The following is a 16,245-nucleotide window of genomic DNA, read 5'->3' as shown; positions in this document are numbered from 1 at the left end:
GTTGTGTTTATATACACAGTTACATGATATCTACTGATTGATTTAATAATAATCTGCTTCCTAAAATAATCCAATCAATAGCTATCCTCTGCTGTCCTGATCTGCACAATCTTCCTTAATCTTTATCTTCCTTGTTTATCCAGATCTTCTCCTAGAAATCAGGCGCCTGCAATCTCTGATCATCGCTAAACTCTAATCCAGCTGGCAGTCGATAAACTATGATTTCTGGTTAAACTCTGATCTTCATTTCTGCACACTAAACAAGTTAGATACTTGTGAAATCATCAAATATGTAACATAACTCTTCATTCTTTTGTAAGCAACCAAGTGAAATTTTACTTGGGAGGTTCTTAATTTAAAAATCTTCAGGTGGACAAAACAATCCACCTGAAATTTTTGAAATCTATGTTTAGTTTTTATATCTCTTGTGTTTGAATTCAATCTGTATTACAAAAAGAGTTCGAATGTAGATTGTATTTAACTCCCCTTCCACAATCTAACTTATTATTTGCATTGTCATTTTTCACATGGTCACTACTAGAAAAACGTCAATAAACATCGGTTAAACACCGATGTCTATGAAAACCAAAAAACGATGTCTTTGTGGGCGATGTTAAAGGTCACCCCATTTAACATCGGTTTTAAACTGATGTAAAAGATGACAATGACATCGTTTTTTCAGTTGGAAACTGATATATATCTCTTGATGTTAAATTTCTAATGCACATCTATTATTTATATATTATTATAATATGATCTTTTTATCAATTTAAAGATATGCAAGACAAGCAAAAATCTTCCATTTGCATAGTAAACTGATGTTACTAACATATCTCACATCGATTTAAGAAATAAACCGATGTTAGTAGATCCTTTAACATCGTTTTTTGACCTGGAACTGATGGCTAAGTAGAATGCACTGATGTCTATCAAATTAATAACATCATTTCCTTTTTATACGCCGTTGTGTAAAATGGGTTGCACTGATGTTGATTACCTGCTTTTAAAATCGGTTGCTTTTTAAAACATGATGTCTGATTTATCTGCTTTTAAAATCGGTTGCTTTGTAAGAAATGATGTCTGATAACCTGCTTTTTTTTATGCAAATTTTAAAAACAGAGCTGCCAAAAAATTACCAAAACCAAAATACTACAAATCAAACAACCAAAATCGGTTGCTTTGTAAGAAATGATGTCTGATAACCTGCTTTTTTATGCAAATTTTAAAAACAGAGCTGCCAAAAAATTACCAAAACCAAAATACTACAAATCAAACAACCAAATTAACATCCAAACAATCTCCAAATATATATACCAATTGTCATTCTCCTAACCAACTTCTACTACACATCCAAACATCCACCAGCATCCAAATTAACATCCACCATAGCATCCAAAAATCAATAACACCAATATATCCCAACAGTATACTAAACCATCAAACATCAACTACTACTACTACTTGACATTAATTCATCCATGATTTTTAAGTTCTAACTGTACTAGCTAGCTAGGTACGATATCCGAAAACATTCAAGCGAAATATATAGAGCTGTTTTTAGATTGCAAGACAAGTACTACCGGTCACCAGCAGCTACATGATGGATTGGATATAATCAAGCGTCTCATAGCGAACGACGTCAAGCTCCTCCCTTGTATAAGTCTTGCGACTCTTTAAAGCCCACTGGAAGACAAATAAACCTATGTCATTCCTTAACCAACTGAAAAACTTATATACTACAAAATTGAGTATTGTAAAAGATTAAATACTGCTGCCCTATATATACTTGAGTACTAAAAAACTTATAAACCTTGTCTAGCAGCTTCATCTCCTCGTCCGCAACTAAATCTTTCATATAACGCATGACCACATATCCACATTATGTACCGCCTGGTTGTTTAGGGCAGCCCTATACATTCCAAATTTTTTTTAATGACACTAGACATTTCACAAAAAATGAAAAATAACAAATCAAATAAATACTCACTAGAACGTTTTTAACTTTGGGATTCTTGTTTACCCGTCCTTCCTGGGCATTAAAAGATCTCACTGCTCTGTAAAATGTATAATTACAAAATACAGTGTCAAATCAAGAAATTACCCATTACATTATATATATTATTATAAATTGAAGTAAAAAATTACCGCATTAAAGCCTTTTCAAGGTCCTGGGGATGTGGATAATGAGGCAATGGATTAAGGATGAAAATTTCTGACTCCCAAAACACAATCAATATCCAATGCAAACTGTTTTCATTATATATAAACTAAAGTGAGAATTTAAACTGTTTTCATTATAATATCTAATATTATAATTAATTTACCAACAACTATATATATGACTAATCAAGGCGATACAATATTGTAAAACAGGACGCATAAAAAAGAGACGTACTTGTAGTTAAAAGGCAAAAAGTTCATGCGAAGAACTCCGTCTTTCAGCCTTTGCACAACATAATCATTAAATTCATCATTGAGCTTGTACGTGGACGGATGAAGAAAAGAAAACATCGCTGACAAATCTCTACTCGGCGTATCCCGAAACAATGAATACAAATACCTAAAAATACAAACAAAAAATTACATTTGGTGAAGAAATATCATTACTATATAAAATTAGACCAGATTCGAAAAGAATATAAAAAAGAAGCTTACGCCATGTATGTTGATATAGCAGACTGTCCAATCATTCTAAACTCTAGCAATACAAGTACATTCTCTTCAAGTAGATAAATCGTTCGTTCAATTCCAAAAATTTCAAAATCACATGGAACCGGTATTGAGTTTCCACTTTCCTTCATGACTGTCGATGCAAATTTGTACAACACCCTAAAACGAGGAGGCACACTGTCCTTTGGCTTCACAGAATTAAATGCTTTATGCACTCTCTCCACCTCAGTCATCTTCCGCACCTTTTTAATTTTCTGTAAATAAACATTTAAGTATAGAAGTCGTATTATTACTAAAGTGCAAATTTGAAAACAAATATAATATTTCAAATATTATATTATTACTAAAGTGCAAATTTGAAAACAAACATAATATTACATGTATATTATAATATATACCTCATAACTAGTACATGTATATTATAATATATACCTCAAAATTTAAACTGTTTATTTAAATTATATACCTCCGATCCAGTACTGGAGATGTAGCTGATCATGTGTTTGGGCCATGCTAACTGAGAACCGATGGCTTGGTGGACGGTTTCTATCTCACCAATTACAGGAACAGGCACCAAAGCATCGTCCTGAATGCTTCCGTCCACACTAACACGAACAAATCCTGGTTGTAGAGGCACTCCATGAACCGATGTACTCAATCCATCTTCCTCATCAAAAACAACACCAAAAGCTACCTTAATATCGATGTTGTCCACTGCCAGTTCACATTTGCGAGGACCCTAGTTTAAAATTATACATCAAAATAGACACATTACATTACCGTTACAAAAAATTTAATTATATTCGACATTATCAAACAAATGAATCAAGTAAACACTGTAACTGTATACCTTTTGTTCCGGAGGACCAGGAGGAGGAATAATAACCAAATCAGCACCCTCTTTATCCTCATCGGTCATCAATTCATCTGCCATCAGTTTTTTTGCAACAGGTTGCTTTCTGGTCTTTTGTTCTTGTTCTTGTTCTTTCACCGCCCCTGGACAACTTGCTTTCTCGGAATTTTGATGAATTTGTGAATTTTGATAATTGCCCCCAGCAATCAAAGCTTTCAACTCAGCAATTTGCAACTCAAGATTATGAAATTGCTCTTTGGTAATGTGATTCCTCGACTTTTTCGGCAAGTCGAAGTACACAGTTGGAGGTATGAAGTTTCCAACCCCACGAACCCTTCCCGCATGCTCGGGAGTTTCCAATACATGGTGAGCACATCCTTAGTTCCATCCGGCTTGAATTCACCATTTTGCTGCTTTTCGAGTAACGAATCCTGTTAAAAAAATGAAATTAATTAGGCATGATATTGAAAATGAAAGAAGTAGAAAATTAGAAGTCTTACAATTTGTTGAATTTTCTTTTTCAGTTTTGGGCTAATATTCCCGTCATTTGGCTTACGGGCATTTTTCCACATAATTGCCCTATCTGGCCTTTCAGCAGGCTCCAACCTCCCTGACCGTATCTATAAAAAAAATTAACACATTCATACAAATAGAAATGTGAAAACTATAATTTAAATGATAAGACTCTTACTTCTTCTTCTTCCAATCCGATGTATCCTTTTCTTGACACTCGGTGTGGATATTTCCGTTTTCCCACTCTCTCACTCTGTTTTCTATTCTCTTCCTGTATACAAACATATCTTGTTACTTACTAACAAGTAATGCAATTTTACTAACAAGTAATACAAACAAATTTTTAGTAACAAGTAAAGCACACCTGCCAATCTTTTGTGACTCTAACTGCAACGAATCGTCTCCATGCTTTCTTACCGACAAAAGCATATTGTTTTGGTGGCTTCTGTAGCTTCTTCTTCTGTCCAACATAAGGCTGCACATATTCCGCTGTCAATTTAGCCTTGAAATTTCTCCATTTTGCGCCTGCCGACTGTAGAATCCTCTTCCGACTTTCAGGAATCAGCTCGAATGTATCCTGAAGCACAAATTTAACAAGTTCAGACAATACAAATTCTATAAATAAAAACCATGACAGTACAAATTGTAACTGACGTACCTCAAGATCATTCCATATTTTCTCTTTTAATTCAGGGTCAACCTTTGGCCAACTTGGAATGTCGATTGGCACCATTGTCCTTGCTAGCATGCCTATATAGGACTGCAGTTTGTGCCGTTCGTCTCCAACTGGAACTGCAACTTGATTGAACCGTAAATTCAATTTCTCTCCCTTCGCTTTCTTCATCACCACTTTGTGCATAGCACAAACACCTCGTGCTGCTCCAGATGACCTTTTTTTAGATTGTGTACTACTTTCTGTGGGTTGTGGAGCCGTCTGGCGGGAAACAATGGTGTCCGCTGGAGTAACGGGGTCAGGCTCTGGTATTCCTGGATTCTCTTCCAGGAGAGCTGGGGATTCATTTATGTGCTTCTTCTCATCCAAGGATTCTTTAGATTGTTCTTTAGCTCTTTTCTCTTTCTTTACCATATTTCCTGCATTCACCACATGGAGTAGGAATATACAAGAGATACAATCAAAATAAATAGAAATAAGGCTATAAACAGTGAAAAGAGATACAATTAACCAAATGGAGTAGGAATAAGAGATACAATTACCAATGACTACACATAATTTAAGACAATACTATTGCCACACAAAAAGATTCAGTTTTATATTTATGGAATATATTGCAAAATTCATAACAATCCATAACAATTTCATAACAAGTTCATAACAATCCATAACAGGCAATAATAAAACTCCAAGTCTACCACAACAGGTTCATAACAATCCATAACAATTTTGCAACAATCAAAAGTAGCTGAGAAATATATTTTTGAATAAAGATATTTCTAGACTTAAAAGCTGATAAATAAACTTCTTCAGGAATTTTAAGCCTCTAATCACTTCTTCAGCCAGATTCCCTCGCCATCCTTTCTTTTATTGCCAGCATTAGACTCTTCGTCGTCATCAACACCAAGATCAACAATGGGGATGTTAGAGCAGAATGGGGGGTTCTCCAAGATCGTATCTCCAAGATCATCATCATTGTAGATCTCGTGATAATCTCTGTTTGTTGAGGTCAATACGACTGACCATTTAGAATCAACGGGATCTTCCACGTAGAAAACTTGTTTCACTTGATGCACAGACACATATTTGTCATTCTTGTGGCCTTGTCGACTAAGGTCCACAAGTGTGAAGCCAAGTTCGTCAGCCTTGACGCCTCTGTCACAGTCAGCCCATTTGCACAAGAACAACGGGTCTTTAAATGAGTGGTAATCTAGTTCCCAAATATCTTGAATCCTCCCATAAAATGTCATATCACTTTCTACGGGATTTAAATCCTTAGCACTCGAAACTTGGACAGTTTTAGCAACTAAAGAGACTCCACTATTTTGAACAACCCTAGCATTGTCTCGTTCCTCAGTGAAGTATCGGATCCCATCAACTAAATACCCATCAAAAGTTAAAACATTAAATGATGGTTTGCCTGCTAGCCACCTTATCGTTTCTGAAACACCTTCGACTTTCTCATTTAATTCAGTAATAACTTTGTTCTGAAACCAATCAGCAAACAACCTATTATGCTCCCCAATCATCCACTGAATAGACTTTTTCTTTCCCTCATAAAGTTTTTCAAGCAACTCCTTATGCATCCTTCGAAAATGCATAAATTAGTTAGTTACAAACTAAAATAATGCTTCAATTCTTACAGAATAAATCAAGAAAAGAAAAAGAAAAGTGGCTTACTTAATATATGGAAACACTTCACTGTTGTTTAAGAGGACGTGTAAATGCGCCTCATCTCGTTCTTTCTCTTCAACAGATTTTATTGTTGCAGCCGAAAGTGGACCAGAAAGTTTGCCTTGGTCCTTCGGCAGACCAGCAGTTGTGAAACTATTTCTAGAGAACTCTGCACAGAATTCTACAGATTCTTCTTTCAAGTATGCTTCGGCTATACAGCCTTCCGGAAAATAACGGTTTCGCACATAACTTTTCAACACTTTATTAAAACGCTCAAATGGGTACATCCATCTATAGAAAACCGGTCCACATAAACGTAATTCCCTGACCAGGTGCACTATTAGATGTATCATTATATCGAAAAAAGAGGGGGGGAATATTTTCTCGAGCTCACATAAGGTTAATACCACATCGGCTTGCAATTTATCAAGTTTTGACACGTCAACAATTTTGTTGCACAGAGTGTTGAAAAAGAAGCAAAGCCTTATTATGCTAACTCTAACATTCTTCGGAAGCACCGAACGAATAGCTACAGGGAGTAATTGTTGAAGAAGTACATGGCAGTCATGAGACTTCATCCCAAATATCTTTAAATCTGCCATGGATACACAATTTCTGATGTTTGAGGAATGCCCATATGGCAGCTTCATTGATGATAGTGACTTCAACACTTTTCTTTTTTCTACTTTTGTTAGAGTAAAACAGGAAGGAGGCAGATAAGTTTTTTTGACTCCTTGTTCTGGAGCTAAATCAGTCCTAACCCCCATGTCCATCATATCAAGACGAGACGCCTCGCTATCTTTGGACTTGAACTTTAAATTCAATAACGTCCCAATTAGACTATCGCAGACATTTTTCTCCACGTGCATAATATCAAGGCAGTGACGAACATAATGGAATTTCCAGTATTCTACCTCAAAAAATACTGACTTCTTCTTCCAAGCACAGTCCACCTTCTTCGACTTCTTTACTTCATTTCCAAAAGAAAATTTAATGTTTTCTTGTTGTTCTAACACCTCTTGTCCAGAAAGAGGTGGCCTGGGCTGCCCAAACTCTTGTTGACCGTTAAAGGCTACTTTATTCTTCCTGTATGGATGATGTCTAGGTAAATACCGACGATGACCTTGGTAACATATTTTCCTACTATAAGGCAAGTACTTAGCAACGGTATCATCACCACACACTGGACAACCCAAATAACCCTTGTTGACACAGCCAGACAAATTACCATACGCCGACAAAATCATTAATCGTCCATAACAAAGCCGCCCTTAAAGTGAAAAAAGATTTTGTGAAGGCATCATATACATTCGGTTCACCTTCTTCCCAAAGCTTTTTCAAATCATCAACTAACGGTTGTAAGAACACATCAATGTTGTTACCTGGTTCATGTGGACCGGAGACTAATATAGTTAACATCATAAATTTCCTCTTCATACATAACCACGGAGGAAGATTATATGTTACCAATACTACCGGCCAACAAGAATAACGATTGGTCAGCCCATTGTTATGTGGGTTGATACCATCAGCCGCCAAAGCTAGTCGAAGATTTCTTGGCTCACTTCCGAAGGCAGGCCACCTGTAATCGATATTCCGCCAAGAAGGTGAGTCGGCAGGATGGCGCATCTGTCCATCCGGAATTCTTTGGTTGGTGGAATGCCATGTCAACAACTCAGCTGTCGAAGAAGATTTAAACATCCGTTTAAATCTTGGAATGATCGGAAAGTACCACATAACTTTTGCCGGGACTTTATACCGTTCTCTACCATCCTTACCCACCTTCCAGCGCGAAAGCTTGCACTTTGGACACTCCGAAGCAGTCTCATATACACCCCTGTATAGAACACATTCATTGGGACACGCGTGGAATTTTGTATACTCAAGGCCTAAATTCGAATAAGTTTTTTTTGCTTCGTATGAGTTAACAGGTAATGTATTATCCTGAGGTAGGAATGAGCCAACTGTCGAGAGCAGATCATTGAACGCACTATCACTAACACCATATCTCGCTTTCCAGTTCTGTAATTTCAACATTGAATCTAATTTTGTGCAGTCGCTGCCCTCAAATAAAGGTTGTTGAGCATCGACAACAAACCTCTTAAAATCATGCGAGTCTTTATCGTAGTCATCACCCCCGAATTATCCCCCGGATTACGATATGCTGCTTCACAAACTGCAGCAGCTTCTGAAGCACCAGCAGCCACCGCTTCTGATGCAGCAACCGCTTCCGATGCGGCTTCAAAGGCTGTAAGAAATGCTTCTGCATTATGCTCCTCTTCCTGAGGGAGCAGTGTGCTACCGGCAGACGAAATACCAGCCTTGCCTCCGTGCCAAATCCAATCAATATACCCGAGACTGAAACCGTTTTCGTAAAGATGACCCCTTATTATTTTTACCAGAAATTTCTTGAAATTGACACATTTGCAGCAGGGGCAAGGTATTTTTTTAGGATTTTTACAGTTTTGCTCGGCGCAAATCAAAAACTTTTCAACCCCGACTTCATACTCCAACGAATCCCTCTCTTTCGAAATCCAATCTTTCTCCATATCTATAGGATAACCTATTTCCTACCTAATTTTCATATCAAATATTTAAAACAAGCAACGTACAATCACAAAAGCATGGTCATATATATATATATATATATATATATATATATATATATACACACACACACACACATAAAATGCAACTATATATTATATAGTATTAAAGAATATAATATATATTATAATATACATGTACTAGTCAGGTTACCCAATTTAGAGCAACAAAAATGAAAACATCATAATAACAACAATACCCAATTCAAACTTAGATTAACATAAAAACATGAAAATATGCTCGATAAAATTACTACTAACAACAATAATATGCTCAACATCATATAATTACAACTGAACTGCAGCATGAGAAATTTAAAAATTAGGAGATGCTCTGTAACATGCACAATAAGAACAATCACTCATCCAATTACAAATTTAAAAATTAGAGTTTCGAAGTGAAACCCCCAATTCTAAAATTAGGGTTTAGAACATACCCAATTCAAGATGTAACCTCCGAATTAGTTCTAAACTCCCACTTGAACTCCGACTTGAGCTCTGACGACCCTTTAACCTTCAACTTAGCTCTAAACTCTAACCCTTTAACCCGACGACGACTTGAACTCCCGACTGGAACTTCGACTTCGACTGGAACCTCGACTTGAGCTACAGAGACAGCCCAAAGAGAGAGAGAGAGCAGCTTCACAGCGCAGTGAGAGAGGTGAGAGAGTGACGAGAGAGGAGAGTGACGAGGTGAGAGTGAGAGGAGAGGTGAGAGTGAGAGGAGAGGAGAGCTCGACTGTGTTTTGAATTTTATGTTTTATGTTTTAAGTTTTATATTTTATGTTTTTTATTATAATTTATATTTATTTTTAATTTATTGAGTGAGAGGAGAGGACATTGAAAAGAAAAGAGCGGGGGTGGGAAATTTTGCTAAGGCAAAAAAACAGGGGGAAGTTTTAGGAGGGAATGAATTATTTGGCCAAGGGGGGAAAACGGGGGAAGGCGCGCTTGTTTATTTTTTTAAAACAGACTTATAACATTGGTTTGACTAAAACACCGATGTTTATATCAACAAAAGACATCGGTCGTTAAAAACCGATGTGGGAAACACCTTTTACATCAGCGGATAGAGCAACCGATGTCTAAGAGGCGATGTCTATTCTACTTTTTCTAGTGGTGGGTGTTGATACCATTTATTTTTACATGGTGTTAATACTTCATGACTTTTCCAAGTAGTACTTGATAATCTACAACTAAACATTATTCACATAAATCTAAAATTTATTATGCATCTCGAGTCATAAATTAATTAGCTTTTTTGTGAGATTTTTCCTGGTATATGGTGACATGTGTAGGTTCATTTACTTTAGATTTCACAATCTTTTTGTAGTATCAAACAAAACAATTGCTTGGGATCCAGAACATTAAGCAACAACTTGGAAGGCCACATGCTACTGAAAAACAGGGGTTTCTGTTACCATTATTTTGAATGTGAGTTCAGTCTCACTGCAGCCATTAATGATATCTGTTAGCAGAACTGAGTTAAAAATTAAATCTTGAAAACTAATTACAGATAATATGTAAAATTAAGAACAATACTGAAGAAAACTGGATATTTAAGGATAATAATAATTATGTATAAACTCCTAGTAAGGTGCTATCTTCTCGTAAGATGCCTCAGAACTACGGACAACTCAACAATACTACAACATCATATAGTCATAATAGCAATTGCACTCATATATAGATCTTAATCTTATATATTTTATCTTTATTCTTAGTATAATTTTGCACTTCTAAACAAGAGAAACACGATAGCAATGCAATAACTCCAAAATTTCAAAAGTCAAGTTGAGTGATCCAAATAGTAGATTACTTATGCTGGAAGGATTCAAGTGTAAATGAATATAGTAGGATGCAAACTGGCGCTTGCACCTAAGGCAAACTTAACAAGGATTTCTATGCTTTAGATTACTGATAATCTCAACTTCGTTACAGAAGTCAGCATTTCTTTGAAAATCTGAATCTATAATCTTCTCAACAGCAACCACACTTCCAACGTATAATGCCCCTTTATATTTAAGTCCAAATCCACCTCTCCCGATAAAGTTCTTTTCCAAAAAATTATCAATAGCTATCTCAAGTTCATGAAACATATACCATATCGAACTAGTATTAGGTCGCATTCGCGACCTAGATTCCATTTCCCCTTGAACCTCCCCAACGAGACGTTTTGCCTATATCCCTCTGCTTCTTTCTTTCATACCAGAAATACAATCCAACTAACAACGACATTACTAGAATTGCAACCAACCCACTACTTAGTCCGAAAACAAGAGCAAACTTGCTCTTTGCTCTTGAATCATCTATAGCCTTAAGTCCAAATATGCAAGAAACGGACCCTATACTCTCAGGCCCCAATTGATTAACTATACCAGCAGCATATATAATTGCAAAGTAAAAAAAAAAATCAGCGGAATACCAATTTATGAAGTTTATAGATCAATTACAAACCTGTATAGCATGCGTCCACCATGATTCAGGTGCCTCGATTGTCTTCTTCATCTCATTCCATCCAAGGCCACTTTCATCAAATTTCAGTTTCTTGAAGATCTGAAAATCCCCTTTCATTTTCTCCCAATGATTCTTCATTTATTTATGAACACACACCACATTCATTTGTGTGTGGAGTCCTCGCTGAACATTGGCCCAGCCTTCCTTGTTTAGCGTACTCCCAACCCGATTGCCCTTAACTACCTCACTAGCGCATAACTCAACAAAGAGTGTGTGTGAATTTCTTCAGTTCACTTAAACGATCTATATATATAATAGAAATTAATTATCGTTGACGGATCAGAAGGACAGTTGTAGGTTCAAAATCGATTTCCACCAGTGATTTGTTAATTAAAGAGCAGTAACGAGAAGAAGAGAGGTAGTGGGAAAGCGCCGCTGAAACACAGATCTAGCTGAGTTCATTTACTGTTAGAAAGAAGTTGAGTCCCACAAAAAGTTAGGTTCCGTAGATTTTTTTATGGACTTTTTTTTTACAATAATCAAGTGCTTCAAACAATTTCTCAAACGGGCATAAAAAAAAGTGGAAGTGGGCTTTTGCCACTCAATTCCACTTTTAAGCCTAGAAGTGGGCTTAGTTCCTCTGTTTGGAATCCAAACAGAGGAACTAAGCAAACATAGCAAGTTGAGTTGTCAGGAAACTAGTAATTAATCAGACAAGTTCGGCATAACGTTCCAACCAAAGAATCAAATCGTAGTTCGAAATTGGGCAAAGAGCCGGCAGGAGCATCAGGTAACTTCGAGGTGAGAATGTTATTTCCAAATCCATCTCGATTCTCGAATGAAGATTATTTATTTATAATGAAAGGGGGTCAGGATTTGGTGCCACTAACATAACAATCATTTAAACACCTGTATTTGCGGAAGAAGGTAAAATAGATATTTAAAAGTCTAGACATTTTAAAAGAGATTTGAATCAAAATCACTTTGACCCCCTAAAAACGTGGTCGCAAATAGGTTACAACATTGAAATCAGAATTCAAACTTGGTCATTATTGTTTAAGCTTATAATAGCTTATGTTTACTGTCAAATATATCTTGTCAATTTCCAAGTTACTGAGATATATGTTTAATAATCTTTTGAGTTACAACTATTAAGATTTACTTCAAAAGTTTGATTTATTTCAACACTGAGATTTAATTCAAAAGGATTTATATCCGGTGGCTCTTGCCTTTCGTATTATCTTGCTGAGCATTTTCGCTCACCCTTACTATTATTTCTAACCCTTTCAGCTAGGGATTAAGATGGTCACCTGTAGAAGCTGCGCATAAGAGTAATGTTAGGCAAGACTGCCAGGAAGATGTTTGCGAGACCATTTATGGTTAGAATTGTTCATTTCAGTTCTGTTGTATAATAGATTTATTTTTCAGTTATCAGTTACTCTTCTCATCGAGGTTTAACTGAAAATGTAGTTTAAGTTATAATAAGATTTGAGGTTTTGGTTTCTGATTTCAGTGCTGTAACCTATTAGCGATCCTGTTTTTAGGGTGTCAAAGTGATTTTGATTTAAACCTCTTTTAAAAGATCCAGGTTTTTAATAATCTGCTGTACCTTCTTCCGCAAATACAGATTTTTAAATGATTTTTATATTAGTGGCACCAAATGCAGACCCCCGGATTTGAGGCTGTCATAGTGTTATGATTAATGGTCATGATTTTTTATATAATATTATAATATAATATTTAATTACATAGTAAGTCATAATACATAATATATTCAATTTTTATATAATACTTTAAATATCAATTCAAATAACTATTTATTTATATAAATATAAAGGGAAATTTTTAATGATACATTCATGATATTGGCATTTATGAATGAAATCATTTCGTATTTTGACTTACAGACAGTTTCACTGTATATTCACGTACCCATTAAATGTGGCATTCTATTAACTCAAAACTTAAGTCGTTGGATTCTGAAAAAAGTAGTCAGATTCTGGAAAACCTAAAAACCGGCCAGCAGCTTCAAATTCTGATAAGACCCAATCATAACTCAAATCACTCATTTTAACTTGATTTTTGTTTCGTTTATACCCAAATCACTCCGACAATCATAATCAACCAACAAACAACACAAACCATCAACCAAACCTCGATTCCGGCACATAAGTGAATTTACATGAACAAACATGTATGATTCCAACGAAGAACATGAAAATCCCCAAATCCAACTTAAAAAACAAAAATAGAAATGTCGAAACATGTCGTGAAGTTGATGACCAAAATGGATAGAGCTCGTCTCAAGATTCAATTTGGTTACTCAAACTTTTAACATGGACACCAAAAATTTGATTGAAAAATCTTTTAATCCTGCAGAACACAAAGGAAAAATACAAGTTTCAATTTTATTTTTTGTGTCCTTTAAAAGACAATATGGGATACATGGTCAATTAACGTTGACTTAATATTTTGATTGTTTTGATAAGGGATCAGATAGTGAGTGGTATCACATGTAGAAACACTTAACTGTTGCGTATAAATACGATATATTAATGCAGAGTGGCGATAAGGTGAAACTCTTGTATAACTGTTCTATAGAATAGATATACAGAAAGTTCATGTTGTATAAATAAATGGTGTGTTATTTACTAGTACTGCTCAACTACTAAACTTTTAACTACAGTCACCCTAATAGTTCAGTACAGCTGTTAATCCCCCTCTTTGTTTAACAGAAGTTGTTTCTGCTTGTGATTTTTAAGAAGCTGATAATGTTAGCTTCTTTTACAGAACTTATGTTTTTTTAAAACATTTTATTAATTTATTTACTTCTTACTTTTAATGCACTTTCTTACTTTAGTAATAAATCACTTTTTTTAAAGTTGTACGGCCCCAATATCCAGGAGAAGTGTGAACATATTTCAACAAGCAACACTAAGGTTGTGTTCACTTGGAGTGAATGAAATGAAGGGAGAATGGAATGAATTTTGTACTAAAAATGGTGTTGATCAAAGAAAATGTATACAATTTTCATTACTTCAATCATTCTATTCATACTATTTTAACTAGAATTCTATCCCACATGTTTTGAAAAGAATGCTTATTCCATCTCTACATCATATTTCTTTAAAATCTTAATCACAAAAAAATTTAACTCATTCATATTTAGTCATTATTAGCACATACTTTTTTCTTTCTCCAAAAAATTTCTATATAATTTTTCATTCCATTATCCCTTCATTCCATTCCATCTAAGTGAACACAACCTAATTATTCAGGATTCAGCTGCGTGAACCGAATCGAGAGGCAGAATTTGCATATAGAAAATAATATCTAGGATGAGATGCACATGGATGATGATCTTAATAACCAAATAAGTGCAGCTAGCATCTCATAATTAACACATCTTTTCCGGCTTCTTTTACTTTAAACGCAACTTTTATATATACCGAATGAATCAACCGGTATATATTTGGTGAAAGCAAGATCAGCAACATATCCCAGGGATCATCTCCACAGCTTACAATAATACATAAATAGTGCATGAAAGAAATGGACCACCCTAAATACAGTTGTGAAAAGTCCATCAATAAGTTGATAATGGTTTTACTTTTTTTCCGCCACCTCAATTGTTTACAATAGGGAACGAGGCTCGGTACGCATTCTAATATTCTCATAAAATACAATATAATTTGATAAATTATTTGATTTTTTAAAAAAATATTTACTATCTAAACTTTTATACAAAAAGAAAAAATTTCACAAAGAAGTTATGAAATTATGTTTTCTATGCGCCTTAAAATACGTTTTAAAATGCGCGTCGGGTAAAGTAAAAAAGTGTAAAGAAATGAGAGTGAGCTAGGGAGTAGATTTCACCCTCTTGACAAAACTTGCGTCTACAGTTCCAATATACTCTCTCCATTCCTCCCATTTCTTTACACTTTCTTTTTTCGGTGTCTCATCTAATTCTTTACATTTCAAAACTTACCAAAAATAGTCGATGGGTCCCACCGCTTCTCTACTTTTCCTTCCTTTTCACACTAATTAAACTCCATTATCTTCTTTTTATACTTTAAAAATCAATAGGTCCCACCACTTTACCCATTAATTTTCTTCCTCTTTTCAACTAATTTATACATATTTCTTAACCTCCGTGCCCAACCAATTCGATAAGAAATGAGAGGGACGGAGGGAGTATAATTATATGAAATGGGTTCAGGTGCCTGACAGGTGTATTGTTGGGAGCTCTCATCCAACACACAACTTCCTGACCGTTGGATGAATATATAACAATTAAGATTAAAACAAAAATTTAATACATTCGGTGCTTTTTAAGCGCCGGAAGAGAAAAATGACTCCGTCCAGCGGTTAAAAAACGTTGGACAGGTCTCGTCCACCGCTTAAAAAGTGCTGGACAAAGATTATAATCATGGCCGCTACTAGATAAGTGCTGTCTATGTACATATGTCAGGACAGGACTCATGAAAAATACAGAAAATGAATTTTAAGAACTAAAATTCAAGTCATTTTATATAAATGAATGCTCCAACAATGTACTCTTATCAATAAAAAATTTATTTTTCTTCCCTCTTTACGCATATCTTCTCTCATCTTATACCTTCCCTCCAATTATAATTCAAACATAATTCAATAATAATCATAAGACATAATTATGAAACATATTGTTGGAAATAAATACAAAAGTCATGTTATAAATTATTATGATATTATTTTTTATCATATTTATAAGGCACTCTGTAAAACATTATTCGATTTGCTCTCCATCTTCTCAACGTGAG

General features: G+C 35.1%; 3 protein-coding genes across 3 annotated transcripts; all 3 read right to left on the bottom strand.

Moving 5' to 3' along the window:
- Nucleotides 1–1,282: 1,282 nt before the first annotated feature.
- Nucleotides 1,283–2,920, bottom strand: LOC135153028 (uncharacterized). Its single transcript, XM_064094659.1, has 6 exons — nt 2,656–2,920; nt 2,396–2,560; nt 2,146–2,247; nt 1,988–2,054; nt 1,811–1,909; nt 1,283–1,683 (listed from the first exon to the last, which is right to left on the bottom strand). The coding sequence occupies exons 1-5, from the start codon at nt 2,901–2,903 to the stop codon at nt 1,880–1,882; spliced, it is 612 nt and encodes a 203-aa protein (XP_063950729.1). The 5' UTR covers nt 2,904–2,920; the 3' UTR covers nt 1,283–1,683; nt 1,811–1,879.
- A 1,040-nt stretch (nt 2,921–3,960) lies between these two features.
- Nucleotides 3,961–5,123, bottom strand: LOC108204003 (uncharacterized). Its single transcript, XM_064093831.1, has 4 exons — nt 4,695–5,123; nt 4,401–4,613; nt 4,215–4,307; nt 3,961–4,143 (listed from the first exon to the last, which is right to left on the bottom strand). Exons 1-4 carry the CDS (start codon nt 5,121–5,123, stop codon nt 3,976–3,978), a joined length of 903 nt encoding a protein of 300 aa, XP_063949901.1. The 3' UTR covers nt 3,961–3,975.
- A 416-nt stretch (nt 5,124–5,539) lies between these two features.
- LOC135152743 (uncharacterized) lies at nt 5,540–8,420 on the bottom strand. Its single transcript, XM_064093830.1, has 3 exons — nt 7,703–8,420; nt 6,390–7,653; nt 5,540–6,296 (listed from the first exon to the last, which is right to left on the bottom strand). The coding sequence occupies exons 1-3, from the start codon at nt 8,418–8,420 to the stop codon at nt 5,540–5,542; spliced, it is 2,739 nt and encodes a 912-aa protein (XP_063949900.1).
- Between the last annotated feature and the right edge of the window lie 7,825 nt (nt 8,421–16,245).

This window comes from Daucus carota, chromosome 5 (genome assembly GCF_001625215.2).
Source record: "Daucus carota subsp. sativus chromosome 5, DH1 v3.0, whole genome shotgun sequence".
NCBI lineage: Eukaryota > Viridiplantae > Streptophyta > Magnoliopsida > Apiales > Apiaceae > Daucus > Daucus carota.
The sequence above is the reverse complement of the archived record's forward strand: the minus strand, read 5'-3'. Positions and strand labels throughout refer to the sequence as shown.

Bases quoted from the DNA above. Each gene is read 5' to 3' on its own strand.
- LOC135153028 (XM_064094659.1), bottom strand. From the start codon at position 2,903: ATGACTGAGGTGGAGAGAGTGCATAAAGCATTTAATTCTGTGAAGCCA. The intron at 2,561-2,655 runs GTAAGCTTCTTT...TTGTATTTTTAG, and splicing joins GCTATATCAACATACATGGC to GTATTTGTATTCATTGTTTC. The intron at 2,055-2,145 runs GTAATTTTTTAC...TACATTTTACAG, and splicing joins CTTGAAAAGGCTTTAATGCG to AGCAGTGAGATCTTTTAATG.
- LOC108204003 (XM_064093831.1), bottom strand. From the start codon at position 5,123: ATGGTAAAGAAAGAGAAAAGAGCTAAAGAACAATCTAAAGAATCCTTG. The intron at 4,614-4,694 runs GTACGTCAGTTA...TTTGTGCTTCAG, and splicing joins AAATATGGAATGATCTTGAG to GATACATTCGAGCTGATTCC. The intron at 4,308-4,400 runs GTGTGCTTTACT...GTTTGTATACAG, and splicing joins GAGTCACAAAAGATTGGCAG to GAAGAGAATAGAAAACAGAG.
- LOC135152743 (XM_064093830.1), bottom strand. From the start codon at position 8,420: ATGTTGAAATTACAGAACTGGAAAGCGAGATATGGTGTTAGTGATAGT. The intron at 7,654-7,702 runs GTGAACCGAATG...TTTCACTTTAAG, and splicing joins GAAAAAGCTTTGGGAAGAAG to GGCGGCTTTGTTATGGACGA. The intron at 6,297-6,389 runs GTAAGCCACTTT...GCATTTTCGAAG, and splicing joins GAAGTGTTTCCATATATTAA to GATGCATAAGGAGTTGCTTG.